This window comes from Mesitornis unicolor, unplaced genomic scaffold (genome assembly GCF_000695765.1).
Source record: "Mesitornis unicolor isolate BGI_N332 unplaced genomic scaffold, ASM69576v1 scaffold35449, whole genome shotgun sequence".
NCBI classification, from domain to species: domain Eukaryota; kingdom Metazoa; phylum Chordata; class Aves; order Mesitornithiformes; family Mesitornithidae; genus Mesitornis; species Mesitornis unicolor.
This window is the reverse complement of record NW_010205837.1, coordinates 5,868-20,546: the sequence shown is the minus strand read 5'-3', so window position 1 is coordinate 20,546 and position 14,679 is coordinate 5,868. Positions and strand designations below refer to the sequence as shown.

At 43.1% G+C, this 14,679-nt stretch overlaps 1 protein-coding gene across 1 annotated transcript; it reads left to right on the top strand.

Annotated features, from left to right (window-relative positions):
• Positions 1–702: 702 nt before the first annotated feature.
• LOC104546221 (chloride intracellular channel protein 6-like) lies at positions 703–8,928 on the top strand. Its single transcript, XM_010191556.1, has 7 exons — positions 703–726; positions 2,950–2,961; positions 4,157–4,266; positions 4,699–4,824; positions 6,006–6,112; positions 6,940–7,121; positions 8,503–8,928. Exons 1-7 carry the CDS (start codon positions 703–705, stop codon positions 8,662–8,664), a joined length of 723 nt encoding a protein of 240 aa, XP_010189858.1. The 3' UTR covers positions 8,665–8,928.
• The last annotated feature ends 5,751 nt before the right edge of the window (positions 8,929–14,679 follow it).

Genomic DNA, 14,679 nt, shown 5'->3' with positions numbered 1-14,679 from the left:
ATAATTATCCTCTTGCTATGGATGAGGATGTGGAGGCAAGTGACATCTTCAAGGCCACTCAGAAAAGCAGAGCTACTGAATCAAGGTGGTAGCAGCAGCTCGAGAAACTTGAGTATAGTTCTTTTGGGACCTTCTTTAATATCTGTGCATAAGGTTTTGCTGCCTAGCGAAATTAGCCTAAGGCATGGTGGTGCTCCTACCTGTGAGCTTACGCAGTAGTGGAAAGAAGGGTGTGGAGAGCTTTTCCCTTTCCCAGCATCTTTGAGTAAGACCCAGAACAACAACAACAAAAAAAGACTGAAGAGAGTGTGGAACAGAGGAAAATGAATGAAAACGGGGAGAGTAGGCTAATAATCCCATTAAGTAATGGCACATGATTATGGAGAGCTGTCATAAGTCAGTACTGTCACACTATATGATGGCTGCCTGAGGCTCTGAAGGCTCTGAAGAAAAGCTTCTATGCACTGACATTTTTCTCTTCTGCAGCAATGGTTGTCTTAATTGTTTGATTAATGAACTCATTAAATCCCAGTATTGCTATAAAAAGCATATTAACCTCCTGGCCAATCACAATTAAAACGTAATTGCCACTTATTCAAGGGACTGGTTACCCATCTATTTAAGCAGCAGAAGAGCCTAAAAACCAGCTTTGTGTTTTGGGGATTTGGCCCACTTCACCCACAAGATCTGGATGTTCAAGGAATGTCACAACAATTGCAGGTGGAGGCCAACTTGCAGCACTACCTACAATTACAGCAGCATTTGCCTGGTTATTAAGGTTATAACCAGTCTGGAAACACAGTTCTCCATTGAATCAACAGCAAGAGACTCTAGCTGACTTCACCAGAGTTAAGATTTCACCCTGGATCATCATTAAGCAAAACAGTGAGGAAATGCAGTTAAATGCTGCGCGTGTACCAAGCACAGCTCAAAGTTACACATCCCTGAGCAGTGTTGTGGAGAAAAACAGGGAGTTTGCTCCCAGGCTGTAATGCCCCCAGCTGCTTTAACTTCCTGGGGTTATTAGTATGGGACAGGAGGGTATTTTCTGGTTCTCTTGCATGGTGTCCCTGCAAGGTAAGATGTTGACACACTAGCCTCACTTCTGTAAAAAGGCCACCCTTGCTTTGTTGGAGAGTACATTATTGTATGATGATGCCATACTTCAGCTATTGTCATGTTGCTTGATACACAACTGTAAAGCTATTCCAGTGTCCCAGCTCGTGATTTTTGAGTGGCTGTGTCATCATGGCAGACCTTCTGTTTGGAAACGTGAACAAACAACTTTGGCATGTGTCACTGAAGTTTTTATGTCCAGTAGGAATTGTAGCTCCTCAGATTAGATGAGCTGAATTAGGAGAACAGAGTCATCTCCTGTAAGCCAAAATGCAAGTTGATGTATCTGAAGGCATTTTTAGCTAGCTATATTCACCCTGGTTTCCACAGCAGGCAAAAATATCCAAGTTCTGGACTTCCAGCAAAGGTTACAGGCAATGTAACAGGCTCAGGTCTTTGAGCTGCCAGGTCAAACTATGTCAAAGTCTGAATCAAATTTGGTGTTCAAGGTCTTGCAGTCAGTCACTTCAGACTGCTGGTGATTGTTATGGTAGGGAAAAGTTTAATAACTAACTGCTTGTGATCGTGTGTGGGCTACTGCAATTTGCCTCCAGCTCTGCAGAACTAAAGGAAACCTGGAGGTATTCACCACCAACCCTGGCATGACAAGTCTGGAGGTTTGTCCTCCCTTCACCTATCACCCAGAGCTCAGGCCCCTGGGGACTAAATGGCTTTCAACTTCCTAAGGCTCGATGTGGTTCACCAGCTTCCCAATTGTCTTGCCTGAATGACTGCCGCCTCCTTTACTGTAGGACCTCAGCAGCTGAGGCTTTTGACTAACTCCCAAAGATCTGCCTGTCTCTGAGTCTGAATGAAAATATCAAATTAGTTGTAGGAGCTGTTTTTTCTGGACACTTGTTCTTTCTTTCCCCAGACCATAACAATCTGTTACTGTAAGATTATTTCTTCACTGACTTAGGTTGATGGCTTAAATTCCTGTGTAATAAACTGTTTAAGACACCAAAGCACATGTTGGTGCCAGGTTGGGCTGCTATCCCCTCGGTGTCGCTGAGAGCCCATCTGGGGTCAATATCTGGCTGTTGGCAGCACTGCTTGTGTGAGGGCAGTGGGCTGGGATGTGGCTGTTGCAGAGAATGACGGGTAGCTGGAGAGAAGCCAGCAGTAGCCAGCCCATGGCCAGATGTACCTACCTGCCTCCTCCAGACACGGCATCCCCGAAATTACATCCTCTATCTGCTGCTTCTCCTCTCAGTGCAGAGTAGCACGGAGAGAGCATGGGGTACCCATTACTAGTACTGAGGGGTCACAGCAACAACTATTAGCTGCTACCTTCACCTCTTTTTTTTCCTTTTATGTAAAACATGACATAAGAGGCAGGATGAGGCAAAATGGTGGTGTCATGTACTTAGTTGTTTTTAAGAACATGCTAGCAGCATTTGTAGTCTTGTTCTTAAGAAATACACAGTAGTTTTCTGTCTTCCTGTTGCTGTAAACTGTGCAGCACTGGAAAGCAGTGCTCTGAGTAGGAGGAAAAATACAATAGTAGCTTTTGACCAGCTTTCATTTTTGCCACCTACAAAACAAGACTTTTCCAACACAGCAGTCCAGCTGTTTTTGCATTTCTAAAAGTTTTCATCCCCTGGCAGTGTTTGAGCCAATAGACTATTCTGTTTTCATTACCAAGAAAGCCAGTAGTTGTTGCAGGACCAGAGGCAGAAAGCAGCAGAGTGTTATCAGCTGAGAATCCTTCAGGTTGATGCAGAGAATAAGATAATTTATCAAGCTGCAGGAGTGTCCTTACTCATGCGTCTGTTGAACTCCATGGCACATACCTGCCTGCTCCAGACCAGGTGCTCATTTCCAGACATAGAGCTCTTTGTGAAGGTGAGTGTTGTAAAGGAATCCAGCGGCAATGTTTGTTTATTGAGAACTTTTTACTACATTTGAGATTCATTTGATAGTGTTGAGGAAGGCAAAAGAGCAAGCAGAACTGGTTTCATTAACGTGTGTTGTTTGGTTATAAGGTCTGCAAACCTTAATGAGCTAACCTATTAACTAAGTAAATAATACACCTGGGTTTTTTTTTACTTCTGCGCCCTTACATTTAATCTAAAGTTTTAAAACTGCACTTTAAGAGAATCATATGAGTGGCTTACAAATTAGACCTCTGTTCTCTTCCAACAATGTCACATGAAGCCGAACTTAACCAATAGCAACTGCACAAGACTTCATCTCATTTTAACAAAGCCTCTTAACAAAATGCAATGTAACGTACATGAGAGCAACACTTCTGTGGCCACACATCTGGTGAGTTGCACCTCTTGTGCTTTACAGTTACACCTGGTGATTCATTTAGCCAAAACCAAAAGATGATCATCACAAGGGCACAGAGGAAGAGAGGTTATATGACTTGGATACATACAGGCCACAGTTAAATTTTAAAAGCAGGAGCCCTGGGTCTATAAACGAGAAGGGATTAGCCAGGGGAATGCGGCTCTTGTGCTTGTCCTCAGTTCAGCAAACTGCAGGGACGGGTGGGTTCAGATGGAATAAGGTTACTGCCAAACTTCCCTCCTCTGGGGCCCCCACAGTTGTCCAGTATTAAACTCTTAATTATTTGATTTATTGTATTTATTCCCTGAAGTGCTTTAGACATTACATCTCAATTTATGTTGGTAAGTCTCTCTCTGCTTGTTTCCTGTGATCATAAACTGATTTAAACTTGTTTTAATCTTGCAGTGACTTAGGTAGACTTATGTTCACTTAGACAAATGAGGTGCAGACTATTTCCTTTGGAAAGACTGCTGTGATTTCAAATTTGTTTTCTAACTTATGGCAATATTCATTATGCATTTTAATGAATAAGTATGTCTCCAAGATGACAGGATTCTTCAGCAAATGTGCATGTTTGGAGAAGGATATAAAGAAACTTTGCATGAAAATGTGTATTAGCAGAGACGAGTAACATGCTATACATGCTCGCAGCAGATCTGGGCTTTTTGCTTTCCTACTGCATCTGCTATCAAGGTTTGCTATCATCACAGAAGTATGTATAACTTTTTTTTTTTTTTAATTGTAGGCTGGTAGTGATGGGGAAAGTATTGGAAATTGCCCATTCTCTCAGCGTCTCTTTATGATTCTGTGGCTAAAAGGTGTCATATTTAATGTCACAACCGTGGATTTGAAAAGGTGAGATTGTAATTGGAGTTGCATTTTCCGAACAACTTTTCCAAAATGGTGATTTTAAAGGGGACATAAATCTATTTCAAAATAGATTTGAAATGCACACTGTGGTTTGGCACTACACTGATGGTCTGGGTGCCTGATTCCTCTTCAGAGTTCACTAATATGAAGAGGCTGAGATTTTAATCCGTTTTGCAGTGGGTCTCTGTAACATCACACAGAAGTTTTGGAGGTTTTTTTAAGCATTTCAGAGCACATTCAAATATGGGCTAGTGAATTTGCATACCACCAGTGTGAGGCAGCTGGCTAAGTTTTATTTTGAAATAAAGACACAGATCACCCTGCTGCTTTAAAGGAGAAACAGACCACTGTGATTAAGTGTAGAAATTGCAAATGTGGTTCTTGCTGTGATGAACCCCATCTCTTTCCTCCCTTTAGAAAGCCTGCTGACCTGCAAAACCTCGCGCCGGGAACAAACCCTCCCTTCATGACATTTGACGGCGAAGTGAAAACCGATGTCAATAAGATCGAGGAGTTCTTGGAAGAGAAGCTAGCACCGCCCCGGTACTGTATGCCTGGCTGCTTCTCTTGCTTTTAGCCTCTCACGACCCTTGATGGTGGTCAGTGACCAAACCCCCTTGGTTTTGGTGGGTCAGGCCCTCAGTGAGCTGCACATGTGAGAATTGCATGTGGGATACTCAGGGGGAACCTGATCTGGCTGCTGCTTTGGAGCTTGCAGGGAGCGGTAACTTTGAGTGGCATAAAACAGTGCTGAAGCCTGGCCCCAAGCAAGGGGTGTCCCTGGGCTGTCCCTGAAATGCCGGCTGCACTCCTCCCGCTGCCCTTGCCTTTGCCCTGAGTTCACTGCGGTGCCACCGCAGTCATTCCCAAGGCACGAAATCCAACCCACTGCAGCAAACATGTGCAGAAACCTGACCTCTTTTCCTGTTTGTTTGAGGTTTCTCTCCTCACACTATACAAATAATCACACTTACTGGGAGCAGGTAGTTGGAAGAAAAGGGCAGTGAAAGCCTGTGCTGGGGTTCAGTTTGAGTGGCTGGGTGAGCCCATCTTAGCATACAGCAGGGTCTGGCTTTCAGACTTGTCCTCCCTCAACCCAGCAGCTCTTCCCACATCTCCCCAGACCCTGCTGTTCCACCATCAGCAGCATCGTGTCCCCCACTCATGCACCTTCTCTCCCCTGGGACAGCAGTCCTCTTCACAGTGCTCCTTTCTCAAGCAGCCGAACCTGACTTAAACCAAGCAAGGAGCTGCTCTCCTCCACTTTTCCCTTCCTGTCTGCCCCTGGCAACCTGCTCCCCATGGCAGAAGCCATGCTCCATTGCAGCCTCACCTCCAGTGGAGGAAGCTTGGGAGAGATACTGGGCTGTTTGGGCAGTATTTGCAGCATGAAGAGTTGTAGAATCATAGAATGGTTTAGGTTGGAAGGGGCCTTAAAGATTTGTATCTTTATAATAATAAAGAGATGTAAATATAAATAAATAAAGATAAATAATTCCCAGTCATTTCCCACTCCCTCAGGAAGAGGATCCCATCCATATGGTTTAACTATGGTTTAAAGTTGCACTTGCTCAGTGATTTTTAGTTCAGCATGGTTCCCTTTGAGAGTCCTCTGTGGCCACATATTGTGGCCCTGCAGTGTAAATAATGTATATTAAATAATCAGTGGACATGAAAATAAAGGCTAGTTGTATAACTTCTTTTTGTTTCTTTTAACTCCTTAGGTATCCCAAACTTGCACCAAGCCATCCTGAGTCTAACTCTGCAGGAAATGATGTGTTTGCAAAATTCTCTGCGTTCATAAAGAACCCAAGAAAAGACGCTAATGAAAGTATGTGCTGCAGTCGTTTCGTCAGCCCTGGTAGTTACTGGAAGAAATCAGAGCTGTACAATTCTAGCATACTGTGCTGGAGATACCACCTTTACACCTTAGGTTAAACAATCATTTTCCAGAGCATGAACGCTGTGAAAATCTGTGCCTATTCACTCTCTTATTTGCGTATTCCCAAAGTTAGTTTATGCAGATACCACTGTCAGCATGGGAGCACCAACTCCAGCTCCTCGTTTCTTCAGCTCTCAGGCCCTTAACACTGCACTTTACCACAGCTCTGCTAATAGCACTGACCCCTTGAACTGAGACCTTACCTTTCTGCTCCATTTTCTGTAAATACTGAGGACTATTCCCCCATGACACATCTTTTTAAGCCAAGATCCTCACTACCGCCATGCATTAAAGCCCTGTCCCTCTTGCTGTTCCTTCCTCCCCTCTCCACAGTGGCACTTGGGCACCACCAGCCTATGAAACCCTCAGCCACCCCTTGCCAGCCCCTGTTGCTGTGACCCCACATTCCTGTGCTGTGCTCAGCCACGCTGCTGAAAGGTCACTCTGCAAAAGCACACCCCACAGGGGGGTTTGAGGAGCCATTTCTGGTAACACAGTCCCAGACTGTTTTTTCTCAGAACCCCCTTTAGCTACTTAGAGCTCTTATCCCAGCATTAAGTTTTAAGCTTGGGATAAAGGAATTGCAGGAGTTGGCATGGCTGGGTGTCTGCGAGCTGGGTTGGTGCCAGGAGACAGGATGCAGGAGTCGCCTTTCTGCTTGGTGTCAGAGAGACCTTGGTACAAGCTTGAATGACCTTTTTATTGTCTTAACCTAGATTTGGAAAAATCTTTGCTTAAAGCTCTGAGGAAGTTGGACAACTATTTAAATAGCCCTTTGCCTGATGAAATTGATGCTTACAGCACTGAGGAGATCACCGTTTCCAGCCGGAAATTCCTGGATGGAGATGAGCTCACCTTAGCGGATTGCAACCTCCTACCAAAGCTCCATATAATCAAGGTTTGCATTTGCTATTTAGCTTCCTGAAGAGAAGGGCAACACAGAAGCTTAAGTCCTTTTCTAAAAGGCCGAGGAATCCTTTATCTATTCTGAGGCCACACAGTAGCTATGTAGGGACACTGAATGCTAATGCAAGGCCATTTCATTCCAGCACAGCTAGGCAGATCCTCAAATTGATGACTCTGGAGCTAGAATATCTGGTTTCATATCTGGGCTGTGGCTGCACTCATTAAGTCTCTCACAATTATGAAATGAGTGCTATACTCAGTGCTTTAGATAAGTGTTTTCATTTGCATTTCATATGCAAAGTGCCATGAACCAGTAAGGTTAAATTATTTTGTCCATGCCAATTCAAGAAGCCAGCAAAAGCTGAAATTCGAGCCTGTCTCTCCTTCCTTTAATCCAAAACTCTTGCCTTTCTGAATATTGCCACTAGTACCAATAACGCTGGCAGGGTAGCCACCACCCACTGCCTTCCAGCCAAGGCTTCCAGCCTCTTCTTGCAGGTCTGTGGAGCATCCACACACACCTCACCATGCAGGTGACTGAGATGTCTGAGTGTTGTCACAGCATGTGCCTGAGCTACTCTGGAGCCAACCAATTCATCTGGTTTTCAAACAAACAAGGTCACTTCAGAAAATGTCCCTTTCCACTACTATTTTGTCAGAGAAAGAGTGGATTGAATTGCTTTCTCACACCTCCACAAGTGAAAACTTTCCCTGGACATGTCCTGGTTGAACCTATTACAGAGAGAGCAGCACAGGAATGAGCCCTTTCCCACGCCTACGCAAAGCTCAGGCTCAGCTATGCTCGAGAGGTAGCAGAGGTCAGCAGAGCCAATGCTGAGACAGTCACCTTGTGTCAGGTGAATGTCTGACAGATGATGGGGGATGGACGTCACACCATCCTTGCTGGCCAGCAGGGAGGGATTAGGTATCAGCCAATAGTTGTTTTCTCTAGGCATTTGAAATTTAGTGTTTTAATTCAAGTTTTTCCTTTCTGTTTCAGTGAAAGTATCCAAGTGTGGGCCAGTTTATTACTGTAAGATTATTCTGTTAATTCTGGTTTATGCTAGCTCCTTTGCTGTTTTAAGCTGCATCTCTTCCAGGTGTGGTCTGCTGGTCCACATAGCTCTGCATAGCTCTAGCAGAATATGTATACCAAATAAATCCTTTCAAGTGAGTTAGCTTGTTAGCTAGCTTTCTTCATACTGTGTCTTCTTTTTTTTTTTTTTTTTGGTCTTTCCTTCTCCTTCCCCCCTATGTAACATATAAGAACATACACATTAAATACTAAAAATGTGTGTAAGAAGTAGATTTGGGGATTTTTTGAAGATCATGTGTGTAGTAATATTTTTCTTTTTTTTTTCTTTTAATAAAAGGTTGTTGCAAAAAAATATAGAAATTTTGAATTTCCACCTGAAATGACAGGAATTTCAAGATACTTGAACAATGCATACGCAAGAGATGAATTTACAAACACTTGTCCTGCTGATCAAGAAATTGAGTATGCATATTTGGATGTTGCAAAGAGAATGAAGTGAACAGAAGATGCCTCCATTCTTTCTTGCTTCTGAGATTTAGATGGGCACCAGCCAAGATGAAAAATACAAAAGCCAGTCTACATCCTGCAGTGTAATTTTAAGTTCTGCTATTGGCCAATCCTTCTTTTATAATGATTGTATAGCATTATTTGCTCATTCTTAAATTAAGTATGTATATGTTTGTGTGTCTGTACAGATGTATGCACACGTGAATGTCTGCTGTGCATTGCAAGTTAAAGGCATCAGTCTCTATTAACGCACTTGTTGAAGTTAGGGAAACAGTGTAGGTCACACAATTATAGCAATGTTACAGACTAGTGACTTACGCTAAATTCCCAAATTTTGAAATAGCCCTAACACACACTTAACCTGTCATTATTGCTGCCTCTGATCTCTGTTTCACACTTGTTGCCAAACTTCACAGCTACCGGTACGGTTTCTGTTTGCTTCTCTGCAAGCTGCAGAGGGCCACAAGCCAGGAGCTGGTGCTCATGCAGTGCCCTGCTTAACCCAGAAGAGAGCCCAGCCTGTAGGTAGGACCACACCTGACATCCTAGAAGCCCTCTACTCTGTGCTAGAGACCTGCAGTGCAGGTCAATGAAGAACAATTTTCACATTGCATGAGTCATCTTTGATATTAAAAATAAATAAATAAATGAAAAATCCTGCCTTCTCCTCTCTCAGGGCTACATAACCCATCAAACTTCCCTCCTGGTGCTCCCAAAGAGAGGAACACAGACTGGCATTGGCCTGTGGACTATCTGATAACAAATATTTGACAAGGGAGGAAGGAGAGACTTGGTTTTCACTACAGACAGAAGAAATGGGTGAACATCTGTCCCCAGCGACTGATTTAATATCTTGACTCCCATTTGGTTTTAGAAAGCAAAGAGGAGGAGAGGCTCTAAGAAAGAAACAGTCCCTCTCTACTTCCTCTTCCTGGTGGAGCTCCCACATATTGGCTTTCCCAGAGAGGCTGTTAAGTCTTCATTGCTGAGAGCTTTCCAGCTGATGAAACAGGTATCTGTAAGGAGCCATGCAGACCTACCTCCTGCCTTTGGCGGGGGATGAATTAGATGAACCCCTCCACCCTTTTGTGAATCTGTGTTCAAGGCAGGTGGTGCTGGTGAGAAACACCTTCCAGCCTGGCACCAGGGAGTGCAGTATTAGAGATGCAGGGACTATGAAGTGACGTCCACAGGTGATTTCTGCTGAGCAGGCCCTCAGCAAGCACATAGGAGTAGAGGGTACAATGCTTTAGTCATAGAGTCACCTGGAAGTTTCCGTCGGATGGATTTTGCCTGTACGTACAAAATAGATGTGAAAATGGCTAAAAATAGCCTTTGTAGCACTTATATCCACAAAAAGACTGTTGCAGACGTCATTCATCCTTACTCACGTCAAACATGCGCTTGATTTTTAACAAAGCATTACTTAACAGTAATAGTGTCAGATAAGTTGTGTCTGTGGTGTCTACACACCACACAGTTCTGATGCAAATGCGCTATCATCACAATTATTTGTAAGCCGTGCTAAATGTGCAGTTTTAGTTTGCCTTTAGAGAAAACAGACGCAATATCTTTCCTCTCGCACTCTCAATTGTGAACTCTCATATTGGGGTTGATAGCTGAGCAGTCACTCATTACATGTTACTAACTGTTACTTCGTATTTTCAAACACACACACACATATATATATATATAAATAATATATATTGAAAATGAAATCTGTATACTCTTTTCATATGCCTTACAAATTTAAATAGAAAGTATACAAATTCATAAGTAATTTGAACAGTGTTCTGTCTTTTATTTCCTTGGTGGTTTCCTGGTAAGATGCATTGCAACAGTGGCCTGGATTTTAAGAAATAAGAGGCAAAATATAACCCAGCTTTGATTTTGGAGGAGTCACACCTGTTGCAGACCTGCAGCCAGATCTTGGGAGCAATACCTACTGGTTGTGCCCATTACTGCTGAATAAATCCCAAAGGGCCATGTGCGATCCTTGACCATTGAGCCACCTAGCACAAACTGTCCCATGTCCATGCTGATTTGGGACTGGCCAGTTACGTAACAGTTTGGTGTTGGGGAGAACCACTTGGGATGATCCAAAGCAGCCAGGAACTGCCCACGCTGCTCGGCAGCTCTTGCAGCAATCCAGACGCTTGAGCCTGCTCCTGGTCCTCTCACTTTTCACCATATATACAGTTACGGATATTTATCATCATTAAAGAACAGAGAGCCTGAGCTATTCCCTGGCCATGAGAGCATGTAGCAATGTGTGGCTCACGTCAGCACTGGACATTGGTGAAAGTAATGCTTTTTGGCACAGGTCAGAGTATTTGTAACACAAGTCTTGAGGTTGGTGGAGATGAATGAAAACATGCACGTGAAAGCACAAGAAGAAACATATCAGCAAAGGTTCAAAAAAAGAATTAGGCTAATTGCTACAGGGCATTGTAGAAGTAAATGCATTCAAAGGACCTGATAGTAAGAAGGCAAAGAACAAACTGAAGCCTCAAGTCAACATAAAGAGCTGAGGAGGAATGGGAGGGGAGCCATAAAACAGCTTGATACAGGAAACAACAGAACAATGGGAAGCAGGAATTTTGTCTTTGACTTAAAGATCCTGAGAGATCCCTAAGAGGTACAAAAGGCACATCCAGAAAACAGTTTGTTGTCACGAGAGAAGAACCCAAGAGCTGTGCCAGGACCCAACAGCCAGTGACACTGGCCTGCCACCTCACACACAGACTGGGTGGCTGACTGGGTGCAGGTGGCCCACGGGACATGGAAGGTGAGTAAAATATGTGCCATTTAGAATAAATATCACCCTTTTCTTCCATAACAACCCATATTGGCTTCCTTTCCCTGGACCCACGGTAACAATTGCCCCATGGCATGGCCCTCCCATCTTTCCAAACCCAAACACAGCACCTGTGTCCATGTCCAGGGTTGGCTGCAGCTCGGGAGCTGGTGTGCCAGGGCTCACTGGCAGCCCATCACCATTCGTCTTTACTGAGGGAAAAGGGCAAAAGCCATATCTGCCTGAAGCACCATGGTGCTTTGTGTTATGCCCGTGTTTATAGACACCATGAAACTTCTTTTTGCCTCCAGATCATTCATTTAAACTCCCTCACCCTGTCCTCTTCTCCTATCAGAATCACATGCCTGCACTCCCACTACTGTCAGGTGAAGGGAAAAAAACCCTCAAACACTCAGCAAACAGAGGTGGTTTCATTTTTCCTTAAAATCTGACATTGCTTGGAAGGATATTTGATTAAATGCTTGTGGCTACTGATAGTTTTGAAGCCTAATGTTCTGTGGTTTCCTTACTCTTCTCACTTGTGCTCCAGCCCTCCACAATGGATTGTTGGGCACACATGATGTTATCCAAGCCAGCATGTTACGGTTGGTGTTTGCATGTTTCTGTCAACACAAGGAGGAGATGTGGGTAGAGAGGTTATAGAAATGACCCAGCCCATCAAAAAACTGCAGTAACTTCATTTGTCCTGGCATGGGGTGAGCTGAAGTGTCCGCACAATCCCACAGTAAATGAATCCATATTTTCTACATATTTTGAGTATCTCAGCCTGGTCCTTCTTAAAACACATTATTTTAAGAAAATACCTTTGTCCACATCTGAGTTATTCTATTTTTAAAAGGCCATTGAAAGATTTTTTAGAATCAATTTACTGGAGAACAAATTAAATCAGATAAAGGGAGAGAGAAAGCAAGTTGTGGTGATAACAGTATCACCAGCTGTCTGAGTGGCCTTGACATGCAATAAGATGTAATATCTAAACACAGATTTGTAGTACTTGATCCCATGCCAGGGCAGACATCATGTTTCGTTATTTAAAGGCATGTTTGTGGAGATAGAGCTACTGATTTCCAAATGCTCAATAAAACAAGTAGGCTGCTGTGTGGGGTTTCTTCTACAAAAAGCACTGTTATTGTAATTCTAATACATTTTTTAACATGTCCCTTTTTAAACACCTGTTATATGCAACACAAATGTGGTCAGGCGCTATTATTAATTGCTCTTCAACCACTTACATAGAAAACTCTTCAACGTTTGAAGGTTTCTTTCTCAGCTGCAGTATATTAGTCTTCAGCATGACCCATCAACTTGAAGGTTAAACACTATTTGCGCTCAATGCAGTATTTCCAAAAGCAAGCTGAAATAAAATAAAATGCGGGGAAACTAACTATAATGTATTTACCACAATGTGACGCTTTATTTTTTAATAGCTTCAAAGTAATGACAAAAATAAACTTCATGAAAGGAAGTTAGTATTCCTCATTTGTATCAACACAGTATTTTTTTTGTATAAGCAAACATCTAAATTTCACAGACCCCTTAAAACTGGTTGAAGTTTAGTTTAAAAGCCACTTTTTTCCCTAGGTTATTAGGAAGGTTATTTCTAAGCTGTCAAGAACCAGTAATCAACTGCTAAGGTGAGGCATGGCCCTGAGTGTTCAAGTCCACAGATACTATCCCCAGATTTGTAGAGCCTTGACTAGGTTAGCAACACCCCTTTCAACCAGCCATGCCAAGTGCTCATAGCACCCAGTCGCTGCCAGCCACCCAGATACCCCCCATGGACCCTTAAAAGCTACTCAAAGGCTCATAGTGGTTCTGTGGATACTCACTGTGACTTTACTGACCACACACAGGAGGTGCTGCCCTACAAACTGAGCTTCCTGGTGAGAGGTCCCGAATACCTGGCATTGTATTTCTGAACTACTCTCAGGTGTCCTATGTGACAAAGACCCAACTCATGAGGTCCTCCTCATGAGCTATGGGATAATGCAATGCAATGGATTTCCCAATGTACGACTCAGACCAGCGCTCAGTTTTCCTGCACTAGCAAACTGCAAAGAAGTGAAGGAGCAAGGTTTTTCCAGGTCCTGGCCTAAAGTAGACTCCTGCTGTTTAAAATGTTTTTATGGATGAGCAGAATACAAGCAGAAAAATATTTTCTGGAAATGAACAAAGGGAAACAGAGCCTTATTTCAGAATTTGAAAATCGTTCAACTTTTTGATTAAATCAAACCAATGAGCTGAAACAAAAATAAATGTTCTTTTTCAAAGTTTAAGGAGATTTGGGTTTTTTTGGATTCCTTCCTTCTATCATTCCCTTCCTATTCACTTTATTTTTTTTTCAGTGATTAAAGGAGGAAAATGAGATGTAGAAGTGCTGGAGAAGGAAAAAAAAAGGCCACAGATCATCAAATTTTGGTTTTCAACTTAAGATTAGAAAGTAAGACAGGACCTAAACTAAACCTGTATCTTCTTTTGTTGAAAAATATTTGAAAAGTTCTTTCATCCAACTTCTTGCTCTTCATTTTGTGAACATTAGGATCAGCACCAAGCTACTAAAAGTTTCACTCCTCTCAAATGATCTGCAGTGAAACGAAGAGGTCTCTACAGGTGAAAACTCTGCTGCTCCTTTGCCTGTACGAATCATCACAGGACAGATCTTCCAGCTCACTCCACTTTAGGATACTGAAATAGTTGTAAGTTGCTTCAGGCAATGAAGCCATACTCACATGAGAGGCTACAAGGAGTCAGACCATACACAGGTTGCAAGGAAGATGCTACACGTCAAATCTTCCCGACACAACATACAGGCTTTGTATGCATCACGTCTAACTCTACTGTAGGAGGTAGAGTGTTAAAAGTCCTTCTGTGCCTAAGGATGCCGGAGCTAATGGGCTGCAAGGCAATAAGGATGTGTCCATATAGTGAGAGTATTCATTATAATATCTTGTGAAGTGGATAGAAAGTCCTACCACTGCATTAGTACAAGTCTTCCTGAAGGTTGCTCCACTGCTGGTATCAGTAAAGTCTCCTCTGATAAAGCTCACTGTGGATGTAATTTGAGCTAAACTGAAGGCTGTTCCCCACCCACTCCCACCCTCTCCCATATCATTCTAGATAAAGCATGTGCCCTGGGACATGTGGCAGCAAAGGCACACCCAGATAACCGCATCAATGAACTGATAAAAC

What these genes read in the sequence shown, in the direction of transcription:
- LOC104546221 (XM_010191556.1), top strand. Translation starts at nt 703, where the DNA reads ATGTCACAACAATTGCAGGTGGAG. An exon ending in ACAACCGTGGATTTGAAAAG is followed by an intron (nt 4,267 to 4,698) that starts GTGAGATTGTAA and finishes TCCTCCCTTTAG; the next exon opens with AAAGCCTGCTGACCTGCAAA. An exon ending in CAAAGCTCCATATAATCAAG is followed by an intron (nt 7,122 to 8,502) that starts GTTTGCATTTGC and finishes TTTTAATAAAAG; the next exon opens with GTTGTTGCAAAAAAATATAG.